Genomic DNA, 21,195 nt, shown 5'->3' with positions numbered 1-21,195 from the left:
GGTGTGTGGGGGGAATGGGAGTGGGGGGCCATGGGGGAGCTGGGGATGAGAGGGGTGTGGAGGATGGGGAACAGAAGCAGGGGACCTTGCGGGAGCTGGTGTTGGCAGGGCGGGGTGTCTGGGAGCAGGCGGGCACTGGGGAGCACTGCAGGTTTGAGGGGCACAAGAGAGAACTGGGGATGGGAGAGCAGGTACTAGGGGGCTGGGTATTGGGGGTGGGGAGGACCTAAGACAAGAGAGAGGTGGGGGGAGGGACAGAGCTGTGGGGGTGGGTCTCTGGGGGAAGTTGGAGGTGCGACAGAATGGCTTACATGGGCTTGACTCCATACCCGCCCCATTTGGGGGCTGGCCCCCATCTCACTGCAGGCTCCCTGATGGGCGACCCGGCCGTGATGGTGACTCTGCTCCCCAGTGTGCCTGAGGTGGTGCCAGCCCAGAGCCGGGCCGGGGAGTTCATCCTCCTGCTGGACCGCTCCGGCAGCATGGCGTGCCCCATGGACAGCAGAGACCTCTTCTGCTAGCGCATCAACAGCGCCAAGGTACGGCCAGACAGGAGGCTGCGCTAGGTGGGACCGAACTGGGGGAAGCTGCCCAGGCTGGCTGGGCCCATGGGGCTGACTCTCCATCCATCAGTCTGTCTGTCCCCAGGAGACCCTGGCTGTTATTTCAACATCTGTGGCTTTGGGTCTGAGTTCGAGTCCTTCTACCCATGAGTCCGAGGGGTAGGGTAGGGAGGAGGCTGGCTGGGTTAGGGGACAGAGGGTGTCTGTGGGTTAGGGGGCAAGGCTGGTTAGGGGCAGGGGGCTTCGGTGGGTTGGGGGCAGGGCTAGTTAGGGGACAGGGGCTTGCTGGAGGGTAGGGGGCAGGGCTGGCTGGGGGCAGGGTGTCCCTGGCTCTGGCTGTCCCAGCCGAAGACCTGTCAATGCCCCCTGCAGGCAGAGCGTGGAATATACCCAGCAGACCATGGCCGAGTCCCTGCAGCGCGTCCAGCTGCTCCAGGCTAACCTGGGGGGCACCGAAATCTTGGAGCCACTACGAGTCATTTACCGCAGCCCCTGCTGGGACGGGCACCCACGCCAGGTACCGGGGACACTGGGGCCAGCTGGAGGGGCCTCCTGGGGCAGGCTCGGAGAGTGATTGTGGGGCCGTGGGGTGATGTGGGGGGTCTCAGAGAAGTATGCGGACTTAAGGGGACAGACTCATAGACTTTCAGGACAGAAAGGACCCCCACCCCCAACCAGCCCCCTGGGAAGGATTATCTGCAGTAACTGAGCCCCCCACCCCCAGTGCACCATCCCTGCCCATGGGGTGTTTGCTCCCAGCTGTCACGTGGGCCATACGCCATCACAGGCCCCTCCTTGCCTTTTCCTGCCATCCCGCTCCCCTCGGAGGCTGTTCCTGAACTTCCAAGTGGGAGACCCTGGGAGAGGGGATCGGAGAGGGTCTGGGGGCTCTGGGGGGCAGTCGACAGGGACCATGGGGTTGCTTGGAGTGGGACTGGGACTCTGGGCCAGTTGGGAGGGGAGGGGGCAGTGCCAGCTCCCCTGGGGGTGTGAGCAGGGCGTGGCAGGTAGCAATGCGGGGGGAGGGTGGGCGGGCAGAGACGGGAACCTCTATATAGACTTTGGAGGGGCAGCGCTTTGAGCTGCACCCAGCTCTGGGGGGTGCCCTGCAGCCTGTGGGGGGCAGGAAGGGCACACATGATGGGATCAGGAGGAATCTTCCGAAAGGTGCCCACAGCCATCGGGGGGTTCTTGTCTCCAGAGGCGGGCGAACAGGTGATGGGGAGGGTTGGGGTCATGCCTGGGGGTTGGGGGTCACAGAGATAGGCGAGAAGGTCAGCAGTCCCCATCTGTCAGCCCCTCAGGAGAGATCTCTGGGAGGGGAGGGATGGGGCCGGGGGTCTCTGGGAGAGTCAGGTTCTCTGGTGAGCTGCTCCTGTTCCCAGTGGGGAGGGGGTGTCTCTGGGGGGGCTGTGGTCCCTGGCTCTGACAGCGTCTCTCCCCCACAGCTGTTCGTGTTTACGGATGGGGAGGTAGAGAACACCCAGGATGTCATCAGAGAGGTGTGGCGTCACCGGGGGACCCACAGGTAATGAGGATGCCTCCCCCCCAGCCCTGCCCCCATTAGCATTGCCATCATGTGGACCTCCCCACCATAGTCCCCAGCATCTGCCAAACCCTTCACCTCACTCTGCTCCCCAGCCCTGCCAGCATGGGGAGCCCCTCCCAAGCCCAGCCAGCCCTACTAGCCCCTCTCCAACTGTTCTGTCCCCCTCTCCCAGCACTGGATGGACCACACCGTCTCTGCAGCCCCCCCCCCACGAACTCTATCCCCCCTGCAGGTGCTTCTCCTTCGGCATTGGGGATGGGGTTTCCATAGCTCTCATCAAAGGCATCGCCCGGGCAGCAGGGGGCAGCGCCGAGTTCATCACTGGCCAGGACCGCATGCAACCCAAGGTGAGAACCCAGGCGTCTGGGCTCCCAGCTCCCCTGCTGTAACCCACCAGCCCCTACTCCCTTCCCTGCAGTAGGGATAGACTCCAGGAGTCTTGGCTCCCAGCTCCCCCACTCTAGCCCACTAGACCCCACTCCCTTCCAGAGCCGGGGATAGGACCCAGGCATCCTGGCCCACCCTGTATGTGCCGGTCTCTCCCCCAGGTGCTGCAATCTCTGAAGCGGGCCCTGCAGCCGGCGGTGACCGGGATCTCGCTGAGCTGGGATCTGCCCCCTGGGATGCAGGCACAGCTGCTGCACCGGGGCCCCGAGGTGATCTTCGCTGGGCAGCGGTGCCTCATCTACGCCCAGCTCTGCGGGCAGCCCCAGGTGAGAGAGCGAGACCCCTGCCCTGGGACACCCCCAGGGCTCAGGGTCAGTGACTGAGCCAGGAGCCCCACAGTCCCCTCCTGGGTGATAAGGCTGACCCCAATGATGGCCATAGGGCTGGAGGTCCCTATGCTACCCCAGCCCCATTGAGCTGAATGGTAACTGGGCTGCAGGTCTCTGTACTAGCCCATCTGCATTGATCTCAGGGCAGGTCTACACTGCAAATTGACATCAGCACAGCTGCACCACTGTAGCACGTCTGGTGAAGACACTCTAAGCCGACAGGAGAAGCTCTCCTGCTGACATAGTGCTGTGTACACGGAGGGCTGACTCCGTGTCTAACTCTGGTCTATCTATGTTGCTCAGGGGTTGGATTTTTCATGCCCCTGAGCGACATAGTTCTACCACAGTATGTAGTGTAGATGAGACCTCAATGGGGATCGATAACTCTGATCTCTAATGATGGTCACTGGGCTGGAAGTCTCTGTTCTACCTCAGCCCCATTGAGCTCAATGAGGATTGTTAACTCTGGGCCCTAATGGCGGCCATTGGACTGACTAGGCTATCCCCCCAACTGGTGTTAATTGGGCGTATTTGCCCTCTTTGTTCTGTAAGCTGGGTCTAGGTGGTCCCAGGGCATCTTCTCCCCTGTCGCATTCTACCTCTGACTGCCTTTCTTTGCCTGCAGCCCCCAGACACTCCCATGGGGGGCATCACCCTGCAGTATGGCATCCAGGACCAGACCTACAAGGAGAGACTGCATTTCCCCCTGCAGCCACAGGATGGAGACATGTGACAGCAATGCTCCCCAGCTCCCATCCCCACACCCCAGGCAGCTGGGTCCTGCCTCCCTCTCCCCCACCCCACATCCCCACCCCAGCAGAACAGAGATGGGATGGGACCTGCCCCCCTGGCTCCCAGCCCCCCTTCTGTGACCACTGGACCCCATTCCCTTGCCGGCACCAGGATAAAACCCAGGAGTCCTGGCACCCACTCCCCCATCTTCATCCCACTAGACCCTGCTCCTCTCTCCGCAGCGGCTGGAACCCAGGCATCCAGGGCTGACCCCGTGACTCTCTCCCCGGCACAGGCTGACTGTTCACCAGCTGGCGGCCAAGTCGCTGCTGCTGGAGCTGGAGGGGGCCGTGGGCACTGGGTCAGAGAGGGCCCGGCACCTGGCACTGGAGACCAGTCTGAGCTCGGGGGTCATCTGCTCCCTCACGGCCTATGTGGGGGTGGACACAGAGCGGGGGCAGCCAGTGCAGGGGCCACTGGTGAGACGGGATGTCCCACTGGCAGGTAACCTCCGAAGGAGTTGGGGCTCCTGGCGTCGAGGGGGACCCAGCATGTGGGGGGGAGGGGGAAGGCATCAGCAGGAGGGATGGCGGGAACCTGGCACCAGGAAGGAGGGGAATTCCGGGAGGGATCCCAGCATGAGAGGATCCCAGTGTAAGAGCAGGGGGAACCCAGAAGCATGGGGGGCATTTTGCTTATGGGGTAATGTCCCTTTGCCCCTCTCCCTGCCCCCCTGACTCCCATCAGGCTGTGCTGCCCCTCTCTGTTCCCAGGTGACAGTGACCCCAATCCTCACACCCCCAGGGCATGGGGAGAGCAGGGGTGCTGGCAGGTGAGACAGGGAGTAGCCCACAGGGCTTGTCCCCCACACCCCTACCGGGAGAGTGGGACTTGTGCTTCCCCCCAGACAGACGGACAGAGACAGACAGGCAGGCGGAAACCCAGAGTCAGGCAGGGACCAAAAATCAGACAGATGGACCCAGAGTGGGACAGTACTGGAGAGACGCAGAGAGAGAAACAGATCCAATCAGACCGACCGACTGACCCAGACAGTTGCAGGGACAGGAAGGGCAGGTGCATCACTGTCATGAGCAGACCTGCCTAGCGGGGGCCTCTCGCTCCCCAGCATCCTGCCCTCATCCATGGGGTGCAGCACCCACCCCTGCATCCTCTGGGGCTGGAGGAGAGGTCCCGGCTGAAGATTGGGGAGAGAAGAATGGGCCTGTGCGGACTGGATCTGGGGGTCACAGCCCGAGGGAAAGGGACAGGAGCTGGGGAGATCCTGGCTGTGATGGAGGTGCAGGGAGAGGAGGATGGGACTGGATGTGTGGGAGTCCCAGCTGGGGGAAAGGGAATGGGGGGGTATGGGGAAGGGATCCTAGGGTCCCAGCGATGCGTTGGCTCTAAGTGCCTGGGGAGGGGGGATTTCTCTTCCCTCCCTTGGCTTCTCTGTGTCTATTTGTGTGTCCGTCTGTGTCTCTCTGTCCGTCTGCTCCCTAAATTTAGATTTCATCATGGAATACATTGGGATGATAGACTGCGTCCCGATAAGAGAAGTCTCAATAGACGGTATCTACGAGCGGCCAGCCAGCAGAGCATGCCTAGGCGAACCGAACTACCGCAGCGTCTTCGGGCGCCTGTCCCATGACTTGCATGCGGCACGTGAGTACCACTGCCACAAGTACCTGCAGCTCTCGAAGTCAAGCACCGGCCATCTCCTCCCTCGGAAGTGCCTCTCCTGGCTCCGTGGTGGTGGGGGGGAGGCAACACAAGGGCAGACAGTCCTACAGTCAGGGGCCCCCGGCACCTTGAAAGATGAGGAGGGCATGGGCTGGGAGTCAGGACTCTGGGGGTGGGCAAACACCAGGGTGGCGCTTCATGGGGTTAGAGACAGATGTGCCCTGAAGGTCACGGAGCTGTGCAAGTATTTAAAAACTAAATAGAAAACGAAGGAAATTCCTGGGCGAAAATCCTTTGTGTCGCTGCAGGAGGGGGAATTCTTAGCTGTTTTTTTTTTTTAAGTGTCTTGAAGCAAATTATCTCGAAACAAAATGAATAAAAACTAAGGAAACCCCCAGGCAAAGACACTGAAGCTGGAATTTGTGGTATGAGTTTGTATCGGTGAGCTAAGAGTGTCTGGGGGGAGTGGGGGGGATCAGGAGTTTTTAGTATCAGAAATGTCTCTGAGCAGCTTTCTCTGAAATAAACACAGAGGGAAATTCTCAGGCAAAAAACCCTTGTGAAACTGGGCCTAATCTTGGATGTTTGTACAGGCGAGTTCAGGGGCAAAAGTCTATTGGCACATTCTGGTTTATAAACGAAGAAACCCACGAAAGGCAGAACTTTTAAAGTGAAGGCTCACCTTAAAACCTGAATTTGGAGAGTCTGGAAATACAAAGTTACTATAGCCCAGATAACTTTAGCTCTGCCTCATAACCCTGGCCCGTGCATGGCTATAATATCATATAGACTCTGTAACATCCTGTTGCCCGCTACCCCTTTAGATGCTTGTGTCTCCCTCTGGACGTAGATCTGTATTGCAGGTTGTAGTGGGGGATGGTCTTGGGATCAGATTGTTTTTGAAAAATGCCCTGGGTCGTGGAATTAATGGCTGGGCTGGGACATTCAGTCGGAGATGGGCACTCAACTCCCTGTGAAAGTTAATTGTCATCTCATGGGTACAAGAAGGGGAAGGGTTAAGGATGTCTGTGGCGGGGTTAAGGGTGCAGAAGAGCAAGTAAAGGGTGCCCATGGATGACGTAGTGTTAAGGGTGCAGAGGAGCAGGTTAAGGACATAAGGACACCCCTGGAGGGACAGAGTTAAGGACACACAGAGGGTTACAGTTAAGGTTGGCTGTCCCCCAACCTGGACAGGCCATGTCGCTGTTCTGAACCCACAACCCTTTACCAGCCCTATCTAGTTTCTTCCCAGAGTGGGCACCGGAGGAGTCTCCCTTGCTGAGGCTGGTGTCTCTGCAAAATGCCGATGGTTCGTGGGACTTGGACCCCCAGCTGGCTGCTGTTCTGGGGGTGAGCGAGACCAATGCCAGGGAGAGGATACCCAGGGAGGTGAGCGGGGGGAAGGAGGGTGCAAAGGAAAGAGGAAGGGAGAGATGAGGGGGCAGGTGCTATGGATTGGGCCTCTTCTCTGCTCCCAGATGAGATTGGGGATGACCCAGGCTGGTGGGGGGGAGTTTGAGGGTGATTAGATTAAATGACCCCTGAACCTAGAGTCCAGTGGGTGAGACAGGCCCAGAATGGGGAGCTGGGAACCCACTAATGGGGTCGGAGCATTGGATCAAGGAGGCCAAGGGCCAGGTAGCGGCGCCCAGGCTGGGCCCTTTGTCAGGCCATCTCCCTACCCCTGGGCATGGCACTGAGCATCTGGGTAGGGGGTCCACGGTGCTGGAGCGGGGGTGCTGGGAACCCTCTGAGTTGAGGGGGGGACTGGACTGGGGGGGTCCCTAGGACTGGTGGGGGATGAGGGGGCACGCTGGGCACTGACTCAGGCTGTCTTTCTCCTGCCTTCCTCAGGACATGACCCCCAGCATCTGGGCCACAGTGCTAGCTGTGATCTGGCTGCACGACCAGGCCATGGGGCAGCGTGATGAGTGGGAGCTGCTGGAGGCCAAGGCTGTGGGTTGGGTGCAGGACCGAGCAGGTGAGAGGAGGCCAGGGAGATCGGGGCAGGGACAGTGTCCAGGGTCTCAACCCCCAAGAGCCCCTGCCTCATGGGGCCCCTGAGCCTGGGCCCCAGGAACCTCCATCCTCACCCCTCTGCCCTGATGGCCCACAGCCATGACCCTGCCTCCATGTCCCATAGCCCAGCCCCCTTCAGGGCCCTGAGAACCTGTACCCCATGGGTCCCAGGGCCCCCATCCATGAGATTCCTGCCCCCCAGGGCCCCAGAGCCCAGCCCTCGAAAGCCCCCATCCCCAGCCTCTCCCCATCCCAATCCCAGCATTCTTCTGGGGTTTCCGTGCCCAGCCCCGAGGACCTTTACTTCCCAGATTCCCAACCCCCATGCTAGACCCCCACGTGCTGTGAGCTCTCTTCCCTTTGCCCCCAGGCCCTCCCCTTGTTCCCTGAGCTGGTGTCTCTCCATTGACCCCCCTCTCGTTTCAGGGGCCCAGCTGAGCGAGTGCCTGGAAGCCGCCAACGCCCTGCTGGACTGCAGCGTTGGCCCTGCTGTCTTCGGGCTCTGAGCCCCCCTGGGATCACCATACTTGCTCCCCAAACTACCTTGGGCATTCAACTGGGAGCTCCAAGAGCCAACGGGGGGTGCAGAGGTGGCTGCGCTGACCTCGCCCTGCATGAGCCATCCAGTGTAAACCTAGTCCCATCTCTGCGGAGTTCAGCTATTGGACAGACAGACAGACCAACAGGATCTTTGCTTGTCCAAACATGACCTCATTTTGTCATAGTGGCAGATTTCTCTTCGCTAGACAATCCTGAACGCAAACAGGAGCGCAGTGATTCGCATAATTCTTTATTTCCTCTCTGTCTAGGTCTGGACTGGAGCTGGTCAGACATTTTCCAGCTGAACAGTGTTGTGTTGGCAAATGCGATTCCGTGGTGAAGGCTGAAAGGTGGAAACAGGCAGCAGATGGAGGAAGCATACGGCCTGGCCTGGAGAGCTGACAACCCTCTTTTGAGGAATTACAGGCCAGCAGCAGAAACAAAGTTACTGAGGGGCACAGGACAGCTGTGTGTGTGAGCCCAGAGATGGGATGGGGTGGGGGAGAAGGGGGCTGTGGTTTAGGACCGAGGACATCAGCAGAGCTGTGGGTTATGGGCAGGACAGCAAAGACCATCAGTGACTGAGGCCTAGAAACCCAGATTGCCTTTTGCTCACTGCCTCTGGGCCCTGCCGCCTTTGCTAACCTCTTGGGAAATTGAGGTCTGTTTACTTGTCTGTTTCACTACAGCCACATCCCCCAACCCCATCACATTCCCTCACTACCTGGGGGGTCTAATGGAATTTACGAAGGGAGGGATCACCTGTCACAGGTGCTGGGAATGAACAGCTCGACCCCTTTGGCTTTCCCATCAGGGCTATCTGCCATAGGAACAGACCTGTCCCTTCCTTTCTCTAACTTTAATCAATGCCTCTGACTTTCTGTTCTAGTTAGCTCTCACGAGACTGCCATAGAGACTGGCATTTCCCAGCAGCGTTGCCATTCTAGTGGCCTCGGCGGGACCCATTAAAGCAACAAGTAACTTTGTTTCTGCTGCTGGCCTGTAATTCCTGAAGAGGGTTGTTAGCTCTCCAGGCGAGGCCCTGTGCTAGGCTGAGCACTTCTTGGAGCGCTCATTAAGGCATGCGAAGTTCTAATTACCAGTGTGTCCTCCTGTAGGTCTCTAAGCTAACAGGTGCTGCAAGGCTAACTGGAGAGAGTTCTTTTTAGAAGGAGCTTTGCTAATGGGAATGGTTTTAACGAGCACATAGTGAAACAGCCGTTTAGGGGGTTGGGGTTTTTTTGAATATTTTTGTGCTAAGCAGAGCGTTAGTGAAATTAACATGTTTCAAATGAAATTGATCCAGGTTGTACAGAAGGTCACCATCGCCTCCTGCAGCACCCCCTTGCAGCTGACTGTGACTCTGCTGTGTGCTGCCTCAGTTTCTCCCCCCAAGACCCCCCATGAGATCACTTTGACTTTAAGGCCTTTAGGGACCATTATGATCATCTAGTCTGCCCTCCTGCATGTCACAGGACACAGAACCTCACCCACCCACTCCTGGAATAGACCCCCATCCTCTAGCTGAGTTACTGAAGTCCTCAAATCATGATTTAAAAACCTCAAGTAAGCGACAGAATCCACGATTTACACTAGTTCAGGCCAGCAAGTGACCCCTGCCTTGCACTGCAGAGGAAGGCAAAAATGCCCCAGGCTCTCTGCCAGTCTGACCTGGGGAACCCCCCCCAAAAAACCTGCATGTTCCCATGTCAACTTTTGAATTAATCACACATGTATCTCTATGAGTTAACACTCCATTCACTTTAGTTAACAGCGCTGTCAGTGTTCATGACAAGAGAATCTCTCCTGACTCATACCAAGAACAATAAACACATGCAAAAAAAAGTAAAGAAAAGAAAAAAAGTTGATATAATATCTCCTCTATTAGGATGGGATTTTTGAAGAGCTTTGAGGGGAATTTAGGGGCCCAGCTCCCATGGAATTTCAGCTGCCCCCTGTGAGCCTTTTGACAATCCTGGACTCTGTCATTTTCTTTACTAAATTGGTGTTTGTGTCATGGGGGCCAGTGGCTGGGGAGCTGAGAGACCTGCCTTCTATTTCCATGCCTACCACTGATCTATTGGGTGTCCCTGGGCAAATCACAGGACTCCTCCATACCTCAGTTTCCCCATCTGCAAAAGGTGATCAATCATGCTTCTCTTTCTTTGTAAGGTGCTTTGAGCTCATGATAATTGCACTGGGTGTGTGGGTGTGATGGGGTATCCACCCCACACAAGCCCTGAATGGGTTAATGTGGGCGGGGGGGGGGAAGGGGCAATTAACCTTAGATGCTGCACATGGAGGGAAACCAGGGCTTGATAGGGCCTAATGGTAGATGAAGCCCAGCTGCAGGAGGAGCTGGGATAGCATTATAAAGCCAGGAAGCCTGTGCAGGAATGAGCTGCTGGGAGGCAGGATTTCTGCAGTTGTTTTGTGGAAAGAGAGGGAGTTGGCCTGGAACATGGAGGAGATCCAGGGGGATAAGCAGGCCTGGAGTTCTGCCCTGAACTAGCGAGTGTTACAAGAGACCTAGAGGAGTCAAGCAGTTAAGGGGTATGGAGAAAGCTGCAGGGGCGAACCCAGAGGTAGGCAAGGAGATAGAGCGCTGGGATGCAGAAACAGGATCTGACACTGAACAGGCCTAGCTTGCTAGTCAGAGGGACCTGGGTCCCCATACTGGCAAAGTGGCCCAGGACCTGGCACTGGGATAGAAACTGCCTGAGAAGGCATATGGACAGCTTGTCAGCTGGGACTGTGTTACTCTGGGGTGCCATATAGTGACCTAGCCTGAGGGCTGAGTCACAAGGAGGGAGTATCCTGAGCTGAGGAGGGTGACAATGTGAGCAGCTGATGGAAGAGGACATCAGATGGGGTGAGAGCTGATTCCTAGACCTGTGAGGAGGTGCATCTGCAGTGAATTGCTCCTTTCCCAGCTTGTGCAACTGTCTCTTACAGAACTGTAAACCTCTTGTTTACAATTACCCTTCTAGTCAATGGCTTGTGATGGTCACTTAATGCCTGTTTGCATGTAGGTCACCTCCTTTGTTGCAACCGGATAGCTAGCTGTGGGCATGCAGTGAGGCAGCCTGGTTCCCAGGTGCCCCGGAGGGCTAGGAGCCCAGCCAGAAGCCAGACTGGGCGGAGCTACGGGGCTCTGAGCCCGTCCCGCAAGGAGTCAAGCGCCGACCTGGAAGTACAAAGGCAGGCGCTCCGAGCTCAGTAAGGGGCCAGCCGCCAGAAAGGTCGGATGCCCACCACCGAGCTCCCACTGGGGAGGCAGCAGAAGGCAGCGGCCGACCCAGCCACTCCCGCTCCCGCTACCCGGAGGAGGACTGGCCGAGCCGGCCCCGCTCCCGCTACCCGGAGGAGGACTGGCCGAGCCGGCCCCGCTCCCGCTACCCGGAGGAGGACTGGCCGAGCCGGCCCCGCTCCCGCTACCCGGAGGAGGACTGGCCGAGCCGGCCCCGCTCCCGCTACCCGGAGGAGGACTGGCCGAGCCGGCCCCGCTCCCGCTACCCGGAGGAAGAGCCGAGCCTGCCGGTGGCCACCTACCCCGAGAACCCAGCAAGTCTGCCCAGAGACACTCGCCTTGAGGAGCCAATGATGGTTGACCCCTCGGTTGGCACCACAATGAATCAGGTACCTGTTGAGGGCGAGTATGGAAGTGGTCCGGGGGTAGCTGAACCCGGTCTGGCTGCGCCACTGCCAGAGACAATGTCAGTGTGTTGCGGCCAGGATCCCCACTGACACAGCAGCAGACTGCCTGCCGCTGTTAGGGCCCCGGGCTGGGACACAGTGGAGTGGGAGGGCCTGCGTCCCCCCTGCCACCCTTCCAGAGGGTGGCAGATTCCCCCTCTCTCTGGCCTGAGAAGGCCTTTCCTACAGACATGAACTGCTTGCTCAGCCCTGCCTGAGAGTCTGAGCCCTGTACCTGTGTTTGTTGCCCTGCCCTGAGCCAGGGCTTGGGCTTTATAGATTTATAGATTGAACTGCTCGCTGTGTAGTGAGGTGGCCTGGTCCCCAGGAGCCCCGGAAGGCGAAGAGCGACCCCTCCCCTGACAGGGGACCCCTGACAGGGCATCTCCCAGACACACAACATATTTCATATCAATCATGTAGCAGAATATCATAATTCCACATACAATGATGTCAAGGTTTTTTCCCCAATTTGAACTTTAGCATCCAAAAAGTGGGGACCTGCATGATTACTTTTAAGCTTAATTATTAGCTTAAATTTGGTATGCTGCCACCAGCCAAAATATAGTGTTGGGCACACTTCCTGTTCCCCAAAACCTTCCCTGGGGAACCCAAGACCCAAACCCCTTGGGTCTTAAAACAAGGAGAAATAAACCATTCCCCTGCCCCCAGACTTTCCCTTCCCTGGGTTGCCTGAGAGGCTATTCTGATTCAAACTCCTTGGATCTTAAAACAGAGAGGAATTAACCTTCCCCACCCTCCTTTCCTCCCACCAATTCCTAGTGAGTTCAGACCCAATCCTCTTGGGTCTTAAAACAAGGGAAAAAATAACTCAGGTTCTTAAAAAAAGGAAAGCTTTTAATTAAAGGAAAAAAAGTAAAAATTATCTCTGTAAAATCAGGATGGTAAATGCTTACAGGGTATTCAGATTCATATAGACTAGAGGGACTTCCCCCCCGCTGGCTGAGATTCAAAGTTACAGCAAACGGAGGTAAAAATTCTTCCAGTAAAATACACATTTACAAGTTAAGAAAACAAACATAAGACTAATCTGCCTTTTCTAGCTATTACTTACTATTTTGAAACATGAGAGACTGATTCAGAAAGATTGGAGAAAACCTGGGTGCAAGTCTGGTCCCCCTTAGCCCCAAGAGCGAACAACGAACAAACAAAAAGCACAAACAAAGACTTCCCTCCTCCAAGATTTGAAAGTATCTTGTCCCCCTATTGGTCCTCTGGTCAGGTGTCAGACAGGTTTACTGAGCTTTTTAACCTTTACAGGTAAAAGATATTAACCCTTAACCATCTGTTTATGACAAGTGATGATACAGATATTTTGACAGAACAATGAGTTTCAACATATGACCTTTCATTGGATATCTTACATGGCATCCTTTGTACAAAATATCATAATCATATACAAATTATGAGTGTGAGGGTTACAGGGTGCTATTTTAAGGTACAGTGCATCACAAAGGCAAGCAGTGATAAACTTAAAGGGAGAGGAGTTCATAGACACCTATATTCCAAGGCCAGAAGAGACCATTGTGATCATCTAGTCTGATCTCTGGTGTAACACAGCCCATAGAACTTCCCCACAATAATCCTAGAGTAGATCTTTTAGAAAAACATCCAGTCTTGATTTAAACATTGTCAGCGATGGAAAATCCATCACCTTTGGTAAATTGGTCCAATGGTCAATTATTCTCACTGTTGAAAATGTGCGTTTTATTTCCAGTCTGAATTTTTCTAGTTTCAACTTCCACTCAGTGGATCACATCGTACCTTTCTCTGCGTCACACCTTAACCTTCTCTTTGTTAGACTCCAAGAGCTCAATCTATTTAGCTTATCACTATAAGGCAGGTTTTCTAATCCTTTAGCCATTCTTGTGGCTCTTCTTTGAACCCTCTCCCATTCTTACCATTCTTCTTGAATGGTGGACACCAGAACTGGTCACGGTATTCCAGCAGCAGTTGCACCGATACCATATACAGTAGTAAAGTAACCTCTCTGCTCCTACTCGAGATTCCCCTGCTTGTGAATCCCTGGCTCACATTAGTCCTTTTGCCTACAGCATTGCACTGGGAGCTAATGTTCAGCTAATTACCCCCCAGACTGCCCCCCGTGTCCCCAAAATCTTTTTCAAAGTCAATGCTTCCCAGAGCCCCCAGCCTGTAAGCATGGCCTCCATTGTTTCTTCTGAGATGTATACATTGACATTTAGCCATACTAAAACACAGAAATTCTTCAAGGCTTGTTCATCAGTTTTTTGGAAGATATTTGCATCCAATTTGTAAACAGACTGAGAGTAATTGTCTGTCTGGGATTTTCAGTGGAGCCCAAGGGAGTCGAGTGGCCAAATCCCATTGAAATTCATTTGCCTATGATCCCAATTTTTAATCATCTCTATGCTGTAACCCTTTGGGAGTGAGACCTGTTTGCATGAAAATGTTCCAAAGGTTTTGTTTATGTAGCATTATAGAAATGGATGGAAGGGACCCCAAGAGGTCATTTTGTCCATGCCCTCATGCTGAGGGAGGAGTAAATATACATAGATCATCCCTGACCATGTAACTTGCCATTTAAAGCTAATTTTTGCAGGGCAGATTTATTTTCTACGCTGGAAATGTAGGCTGGACTTTTCAAAAGCGGCAAAGGGAGTCAAGTGCCCAACTCCCATTACCACACTTTGGGAGTTCAGTGCCTAATTCCTTTAGGCTCTTTGGCTCCTGCCAGGCTCTGTTTCAACCTCAGCACTAGAGCTGTCACTGTTTTCCATCTAACACAATTTGGACAAAAAATGACTTTCTATCAAAAACAATGTCGGGAACATTTTATTTTCTGCAAAAACTGAAAATTTGTTGGTCAAAAGCTTTTCAGGCTTTGGTGGCAATATTCAGTGTTTGAAATATGATTTTTAAGAGAAAGCACTGCATCTCTGTTCAGAGCAGCCATACATCACTGCTTAATGCAGGGGTTCCCAATTTTTCATCCCTGAGGCCCATCTGTGCTGCTGATGGACCCAATCACGGCATTATCCGTGGGAAGCCTGTGGGGCTGATGATCCAGAAGGCCCGGCAGCCATGGATTGCGGGGGGCGGTGACTCAGAGCAGAAATGGCCGTGAACCCTCCAGCCTCCTCCGGCTGCCTGGGAGTCACCACCTCTTGGGGATGGCCCCTTCTCCTTGCCCTCAACCCAGCGCCTGGCATCACCACTTCACCCTCACCTACCTGCCGGGGGTGCTGAGCTCCTCTGGCACTGGGCAGAGTCCATTGCTGGCCACCATGCCGTTGCTGTCTGCTTCTCAATGCCCCCCATCCTCCCCATGTCTGCGCCAGCAAACCACTCAACACTATGGCACAGCCCATCTTTGGGCCGCAGCTCACAGTTTGGGAACCCTTGGATTAATGGAATAACAACAGCTCTGCTAGCAAGGGAATCTGCACAGCTGCATGCACATCTTATAAAGCACTTTAGAAAGATGGGACAGCACCAGTACCTTAATTCTTCTAAAGGGAAACTGAGGCATGGATAGGGAATGTGACTTGTCCAAGGTCACACAGAAGGCCAGTGGAAGAGCCAAGAATAGAACCTGTTTCCTGATTTCTTGCCTTCTTCAGTAACTAGGGATAAGCTTTTCAAAAGGTCTTAAGTGACTTAGGAGCAAAAGCCCACTAGAAGTCAGTGAGATTTGTGCAACTGCATCACCTCAATGTTCAATATCTTCATCAGTGATTTAGATAATGGCATAGAGAGTACACTTGTAAAATTTGAGATCTAGAAGACCTCTCAAAGTCCCTTCCAGTCCTATGATTTTATGATTCTATGGTGCCTCACAATGGGATTCAAAAAAGTCAGCATGATAGCTGGCTCCTCGCCTAAGCTAGCCAATGGGAGATTCCAAGAAAAGGGTTGTGTCCTAAGCCCCGCACCACTCCTAGAGATAGGTGCCTATGTCCAGGATGTGGGGAGGTGCCTCCCTCTGGCTGGGATTCTCAACTGCAAACTCTCTCTCTTGGTGTTTGGTGCCTATGGTGTTATTGCAAGAAGCCGGTGGGGGATAGTGGAGGGAGAAAGAGCTCCCTCATAACTTTTAACTTAGTGGTTAGGATGCTCATGTGGGATGAGTGAGACCCCCATTTCAAGTTCCTTCTCTACCTGAGGGAGAGTAGGGGATTTGCTACCTCCTAGGTGAGCGCTCTAATCACGAGGCTGAAGAGTCATCCCCATGCTTGGTGTGTGTGTGTCTCTCTTTCTCTAACCTATGGATTCTTTCATTATTTATTCACAGTGGAACAGCTTTTATAGGAGGGACTGAGGAAGCCCAACATCACAATATACCGTAACCCTTCAGAGGTGACAGATCCCTATTCAAATCCTTTCTACCCCTCAGGCAGAGGGGGGATTTCAACTGGGGGTCTCCCACACGCTGAATGAGTACCATGACAACTGGTCTAAAACTTTTCAAGGGAACTCCTCCACCTTTGTGTTTCCACCCCTGTCCCCAGTTTGTTTTGTATAAACTTGCTAAAGGAGCCTAATCTGGTAGGTGAGCTCTGAGCAAGCTTACCAGATCAGGCTCCTCAGGCTGCTTAGATGAAGGAACAACTATCTTCCCCTATTTTCTGCATCACTGTGGGGCTTAGATGTCCAGATACCTGGCATGGGGCTCCAGTGGTCACGCTCAGAGGAAGAATCATAGGTGTCTAGGGAACTCTTTCCTGAAAAAATTAGGTTCCAAGAGAGTTGAGGCACCCACAGTATTTGGAGGCAGCTGAGCAGGGTTTTGTGATTCCCAGTGGGGCCTGATTCTGGGATTTAGGTGCCTAACATAGCACGTAAGTTCTTTAGTGTATCTAGTCCATGGTTGCCTAATTCTCATATTTTCCTTTGAAACACTTTACTTTGGAAGGTCTCTAGGGAGCAGGGACTGGCTATCACTATTTTTTTTAACTTTTCCAAGTCATTGGGGTTCTGATCTCATTTGATGTCTAAAGTTGTTAATGTAATAATAATAAATATTAATTAATAATTCATCTAATGTTGCCCCACAATTAGTAGAGATGAGAGAGTCTTGCTATGACATTTGTTCAGCTCCTTCCACCCATTTTTGCCATTGTGAGTTCTCCTGTAGAATCAATCTTTCAGTGGCTAACACAGATTGTTCTCCCACATTATATAGTTCATTGCCAACTTTTCGTTATGTTCAAGGGCCAGGATTGTCCCCTGCAACCTGTTTTTCATTGTCCAATGCAGACTGCCTGCTGCAGTTATATATTCCATTGCCATCTTCCCTTTGCAAGTAACACACAAAATTTGTGTTAAATCAGAGATATTGTTTAACATCAGTAAATTTGAGGTAAAATGCATCGCAGGGATGTTGCAGTTATACACAATTAAGTGTTAAAACCCAGGAAAGGCTCAATTTAAATCCAAACATATTAAGGAATGAAAATGCACAGTTAAGCCACCAAAATAACCTTAACTCTGCCCTATCATAATTTTTTCCACCTTCCCATCTAGTTAAAACAATGAAATTTTGCATATAGGAACTATATGAATAATCTTTTTGGTATGGTTTGTGGTAATTTCCTCACCATTATCCTTCAAAGTTTCACTATCAGCAGTCATTAAGATGGAGTCCAGGTTTAGAGAACATGTCCTTAATTTAGAGTAGAATACATTACGAAGGTGTAATTTCCCCCCAAAATCCCACAGGAAATTCAAAATGAAAGTTAAACAATATGCATACATGTTACAGCAGGAAATGATATTAGGGAACCCAAATAAACTTAGCATTGCCCTATAGTGACACCTTGAAGAGGAAAAAATGAGAAGAGAGAGGGAATCTAATGTGTACTTAAAAATCTTGGAGTCCAAAAAGACTAAAAGGTTTTAATCATAATTTTAAAGGGTTTTATGTGTGTCTTTTTTTTATTCATGTCCTTTCATGGAAGAGTTTTCTGTTCAGCAGTTTCTCCAGGGCAAATTTCACCTCCTCATTCCTGAGAGATAGATCATGGGGTTCAGAATTGGGGTAACAACATTGTGTATGTGGATGACTACAGTGTTCCTTTCAGAGGAGACCCCAGGGGAGGAAGTCGTGTAGTTGCCAAGCTTTGATACATAGCATGGAGACACCATCATGGGATGGGAGGTGCAGGTAGAAAAGATATTGGTCCTGATTTCCCATGATTGTCCGGAGGAAGGAAATTAAGTAGAGGTACAGCAGGAAGTTGGGGACAAAAGAACCCAGTGTGAAGCTCCTTGTGATGATATTGAGGAGGCTCAGGTTGAGGTGGGTGCTGCAACAGGCCAGACTCAGCAAGGGCTTGATGTCACAGAGGAAGTCATAGAAGCAGCTGAGGCACTAGAAACAGAGGCAGGAGGTCATGACTGTTTCAGCATATTCAGGGATGAAGTAGCCCAGGTGGCTGCTATCAGCCACAGGCAGGCCTGTGGGTTCCAGACCAACGTGTAGTGCAGCAGGTTAAAGAGGGTCATGTAGCAGTCACAGGCCACGACAGCCGGCAGAATGGCCTTCCTGCTGCCCAGGAAGTGGAAGAAATGGAACTGGGTGAGGCAGCTGGTAAAGGAGATGGCCTGGTGCCCTGAGAGGAAGCCAGCATTTTGGGTATGGTGACTGTGGAATAGAAGATGTTTTGCCCAGGAAGAAGGACATTGGAGTGGAAAGTTGAGGCTGAGCCACTGTCAGAAATTTCATACAGATACAGACATTTCATAAGATCATCCCCAATTCTTAAGTGTACCAAGACAGATACCACAAATAAGCACACAAGGTTTATTACATGTGCAGTTGGGGCATCCAAAATATCTTAACTGTCCATTGTTGTGACAAGAAGAGGGGTATGGGGAAAAGAAACAAATCAATGGGGCTTTCAAAATCAGGTTTATTTAAGCTGGATGCATGGAACTTAAAATACCTCGATCACAATGGTATGCATTAGTTGTCAGCTGTGCATACAAGCCCGAGTAGACATTTCTAGTGAAAGAAATTTCATTTATAACAAATAATGGGAAGAAACGAGCAGTACATCTAATAAATCAACAAGTATTCAAATGTGACCTATGTACCAAATTTCAGTGTGTTTTAACAATGAGAAGTTGGAAGAATCTGTGACATGACAGAGTTAAGGTGGTTTGCAAGTCTGATCTGTGCATTTGTGGACCTTAACAGGGTTGGATTTCTTTTAAATGAAATCTTAACCTTCAACATCCAAGGTTTGTTGTGCTTGGTTTTGGAATCTATGCAGTATCTTTTAAAGTAGTTTAACTTCAATTAATCCTATGTATTATAAACCTTTATACCAATTTTATTTGGGAATAATATTTAAAATTAATCTCCAAACATTTTCCCCCATAACAATTAGAGATGAAGAAATACTGGGAGGAAATTTTTTCCATCTCCATCTTGGTCACTGCAAGAATGTCACCTACAGTCTATTTTTCCAGGGAATATTGAAGATAGATCCCCTACATTATAATTCCCTTGGTCAACATCTCTCCTTTTCACTTCAAAACAAGAAGAAGTCATTTTATTTAGTTCCTTTCAGGGAAGAGTTTTCTAATGATGAATTTCCTGGTGGTGTATTTCACATCACTGTTCCGCAGGGTGTAGATGAGGGGATTCAGAGCTGGGGTGAGGACACCGTACACTAGGGTGATGATCATCTCTTCGCCCTTGGAGCTTCCTGAAGAAGGACGCGTGTAGGTGAAGATCACTGTCCCATAGCACAGTGCTATCACGGTGAGGTGCGAGGTGCAAGTGGAGAAGGACTTTCTCCTGCTTTCCCGTGACCGGACCTTCAGGAAGAGGAAAGAGATGATGTAGAGGTAGGAGAGAAGCGTGAGGATGAATGGACTCACACCAATAATCCCAGTGACGGTGTGGAGGAGGCTCAGGTTGAGGCAGGTGCTGCTGCAGGCCAGGCTCAGCAGGGGCTTGATGTCACAGAAGAAGTGGTGGATACGGTTGGGGCCACAGAAGTGCAACTGGGAGGTCATGACTGTGTGCATCAGGGCGTACAGGAAGCCAGTGGCCCAGGTGACTCCTGCCAGAAGCAGGCAGGCCTGTGGGCTCATGACCTGTGTGTAGCACAGTGGGTTGCAGATGGCCACGTAGCGGTCATAGGCCATGACAGCCAGCAGCATGGCCTCACTGCTGCCCAGGAAATGGAAGAAATGGAGCTGTGCCAGGCAGCTGGTGAAGGAGATGATCTGGTGCTCTGAGAGGAAGCCGGCCAACATCTTGGGCACAGTGACCGTGGAGAAGAAGATGTCTAGGCTGGAGAGATTTCCCAGGAAGAAATACATGGGGGTGTGAAGCTGGGGCTCAGCCAGTATTACAGCCACGGTGGCTCCATTCCCCAAAATGCTGGCCATGGAGAGCAGCAGGAAGCGGGTAAAGAGATAATACCGAAGACTCCTTACATTGGTGAGGCCCAGGAAAATGAACTCGCTCACCTCTCTCTGGTTCTCCATCCCTGCAGGAGGAAGAGGACAAAGCAGCAGGAGGTGAAAGCAGCTTAAGTTTCCACTCCCCTCTATGTTGCAGAACCTGGTACAAGTGCAATACATTGGGTTGGAGTCAGACATTTTGTGGTAGAGAGTTTTCTTTCTGCAGCCATAGGTGCATTCTGTACCTAGATATAATTGTATAGTAAAAAGAGGCAAAATAATTACGGATTTTTCATTTCTTTTTGAAGCTGAGAGAGATAGAAAATCAAACATATCTATCACTGCAGTTATAAGAGTAATGTATAAAAAGTAGGCATATTAATCCTACTACTTTGCAGTTGCAAAAGCACCTTCCAACCCATGTTGAAGTGGGACTCCAAAGTGCCTTACTCTCGCTCGTTAAAGCTGACCATGGTCCTTGATGAATTTATTTTCAGCAGTTCCCAAGAGGTGAAGAGTTCTTCACAGATAAACACTATGCATATCTGGTAACGGGAAATAACCGCATGGAAAGCAGTCATTCCAGCAAAACACAAAACACTCTGAGATCTAGGTTTTTTGCAAAAGGGGTCCTGAAAGAAACTGGGTTTTCACTGTGGTTACGAGTTCTTAACTGATTCAGAACCAGAACAACCATGAAAAGTTCCTTCTTTCCTTCAGATATCTTGGGCCCTTGATCTTATCATCATATATCAGGTCATCAGCAGACAATGGCTCAGTGCTCAGGGTGTAGCTACAAATGGCTGGGATTTTGCACCAGTATAGCGGGGGAATTTGTATAACCGGAGGTGGGGAATTTGCGTTCACTTCCCCTTATATAGTCCCCCACTTTTGTTTCAAAAATCTCTTCATGTCTGGCACATTTTTCAATGTAGTCTGTTGAACCCTCTACATCTCACACCTGTCACATCTTCCCCATTGAGAGATTGCATACAATTCTGACCTACAATAACACAGAAACCATTCATTGAATACAATGGACCTCCAAAATACTTAAACTTAATCCGGTAAGGTATCCCAAAGGTATTGCAGGAAATTGCCATGTCTGGCACACTCATAACCTCCTGTCTAAGCTCCATTATCTGCTTAGAATCTAGGACATTAACAGGAAGCTACGTCTAGGGATCAATATGCCTAATAACAATTCAACTGGGCATTT

General features: G+C 51.9%; 2 protein-coding genes across 2 annotated transcripts; one reads left to right on the top strand and one right to left on the bottom strand.

Annotated features, from left to right (window-relative positions):
- Positions 1-445: 445 nt before the first annotated feature.
- On the top strand, positions 446-10,056 carry LOC115641210 (von Willebrand factor A domain-containing protein 5A-like). The gene is made up of 11 exons (XM_030544273.1): positions 446-539; positions 936-1,080; positions 2,012-2,091; positions 2,345-2,459; positions 2,661-2,825; positions 3,514-3,617; positions 3,916-4,124; positions 5,127-5,282; positions 6,553-6,689; positions 7,155-7,281; positions 7,746-10,056. The coding sequence occupies exons 2-11, from the start codon at positions 964-966 to the stop codon at positions 7,823-7,825; spliced, it is 1,290 nt and encodes a 429-aa protein (XP_030400133.1). The 5' UTR covers positions 446-539; positions 936-963; the 3' UTR covers positions 7,826-10,056.
- A 7,030-nt stretch (positions 10,057-17,086) lies between these two features.
- On the bottom strand, positions 17,087-21,080 carry LOC115641234 (olfactory receptor 12D2-like). Its single transcript, XM_030544302.1, has one exon. It carries the CDS (start codon positions 20,307-20,309, stop codon positions 19,119-19,121), a length of 1,191 nt encoding a protein of 396 aa, XP_030400162.1. The 5' UTR covers positions 20,310-21,080; the 3' UTR covers positions 17,087-19,118.
- Positions 21,081-21,195: the final 115 nt, after the last annotated feature.

Source organism: Gopherus evgoodei, unplaced genomic scaffold (genome assembly GCF_007399415.2).
Source record: "Gopherus evgoodei ecotype Sinaloan lineage unplaced genomic scaffold, rGopEvg1_v1.p scaffold_33_arrow_ctg1, whole genome shotgun sequence".
In the NCBI taxonomy this organism is placed as follows: Eukaryota; Metazoa; Chordata; order Testudines; family Testudinidae; genus Gopherus; species Gopherus evgoodei.
Note: the sequence above shows the minus strand (reverse complement) of the source record. Positions and strands in the feature narration are given on the sequence as shown.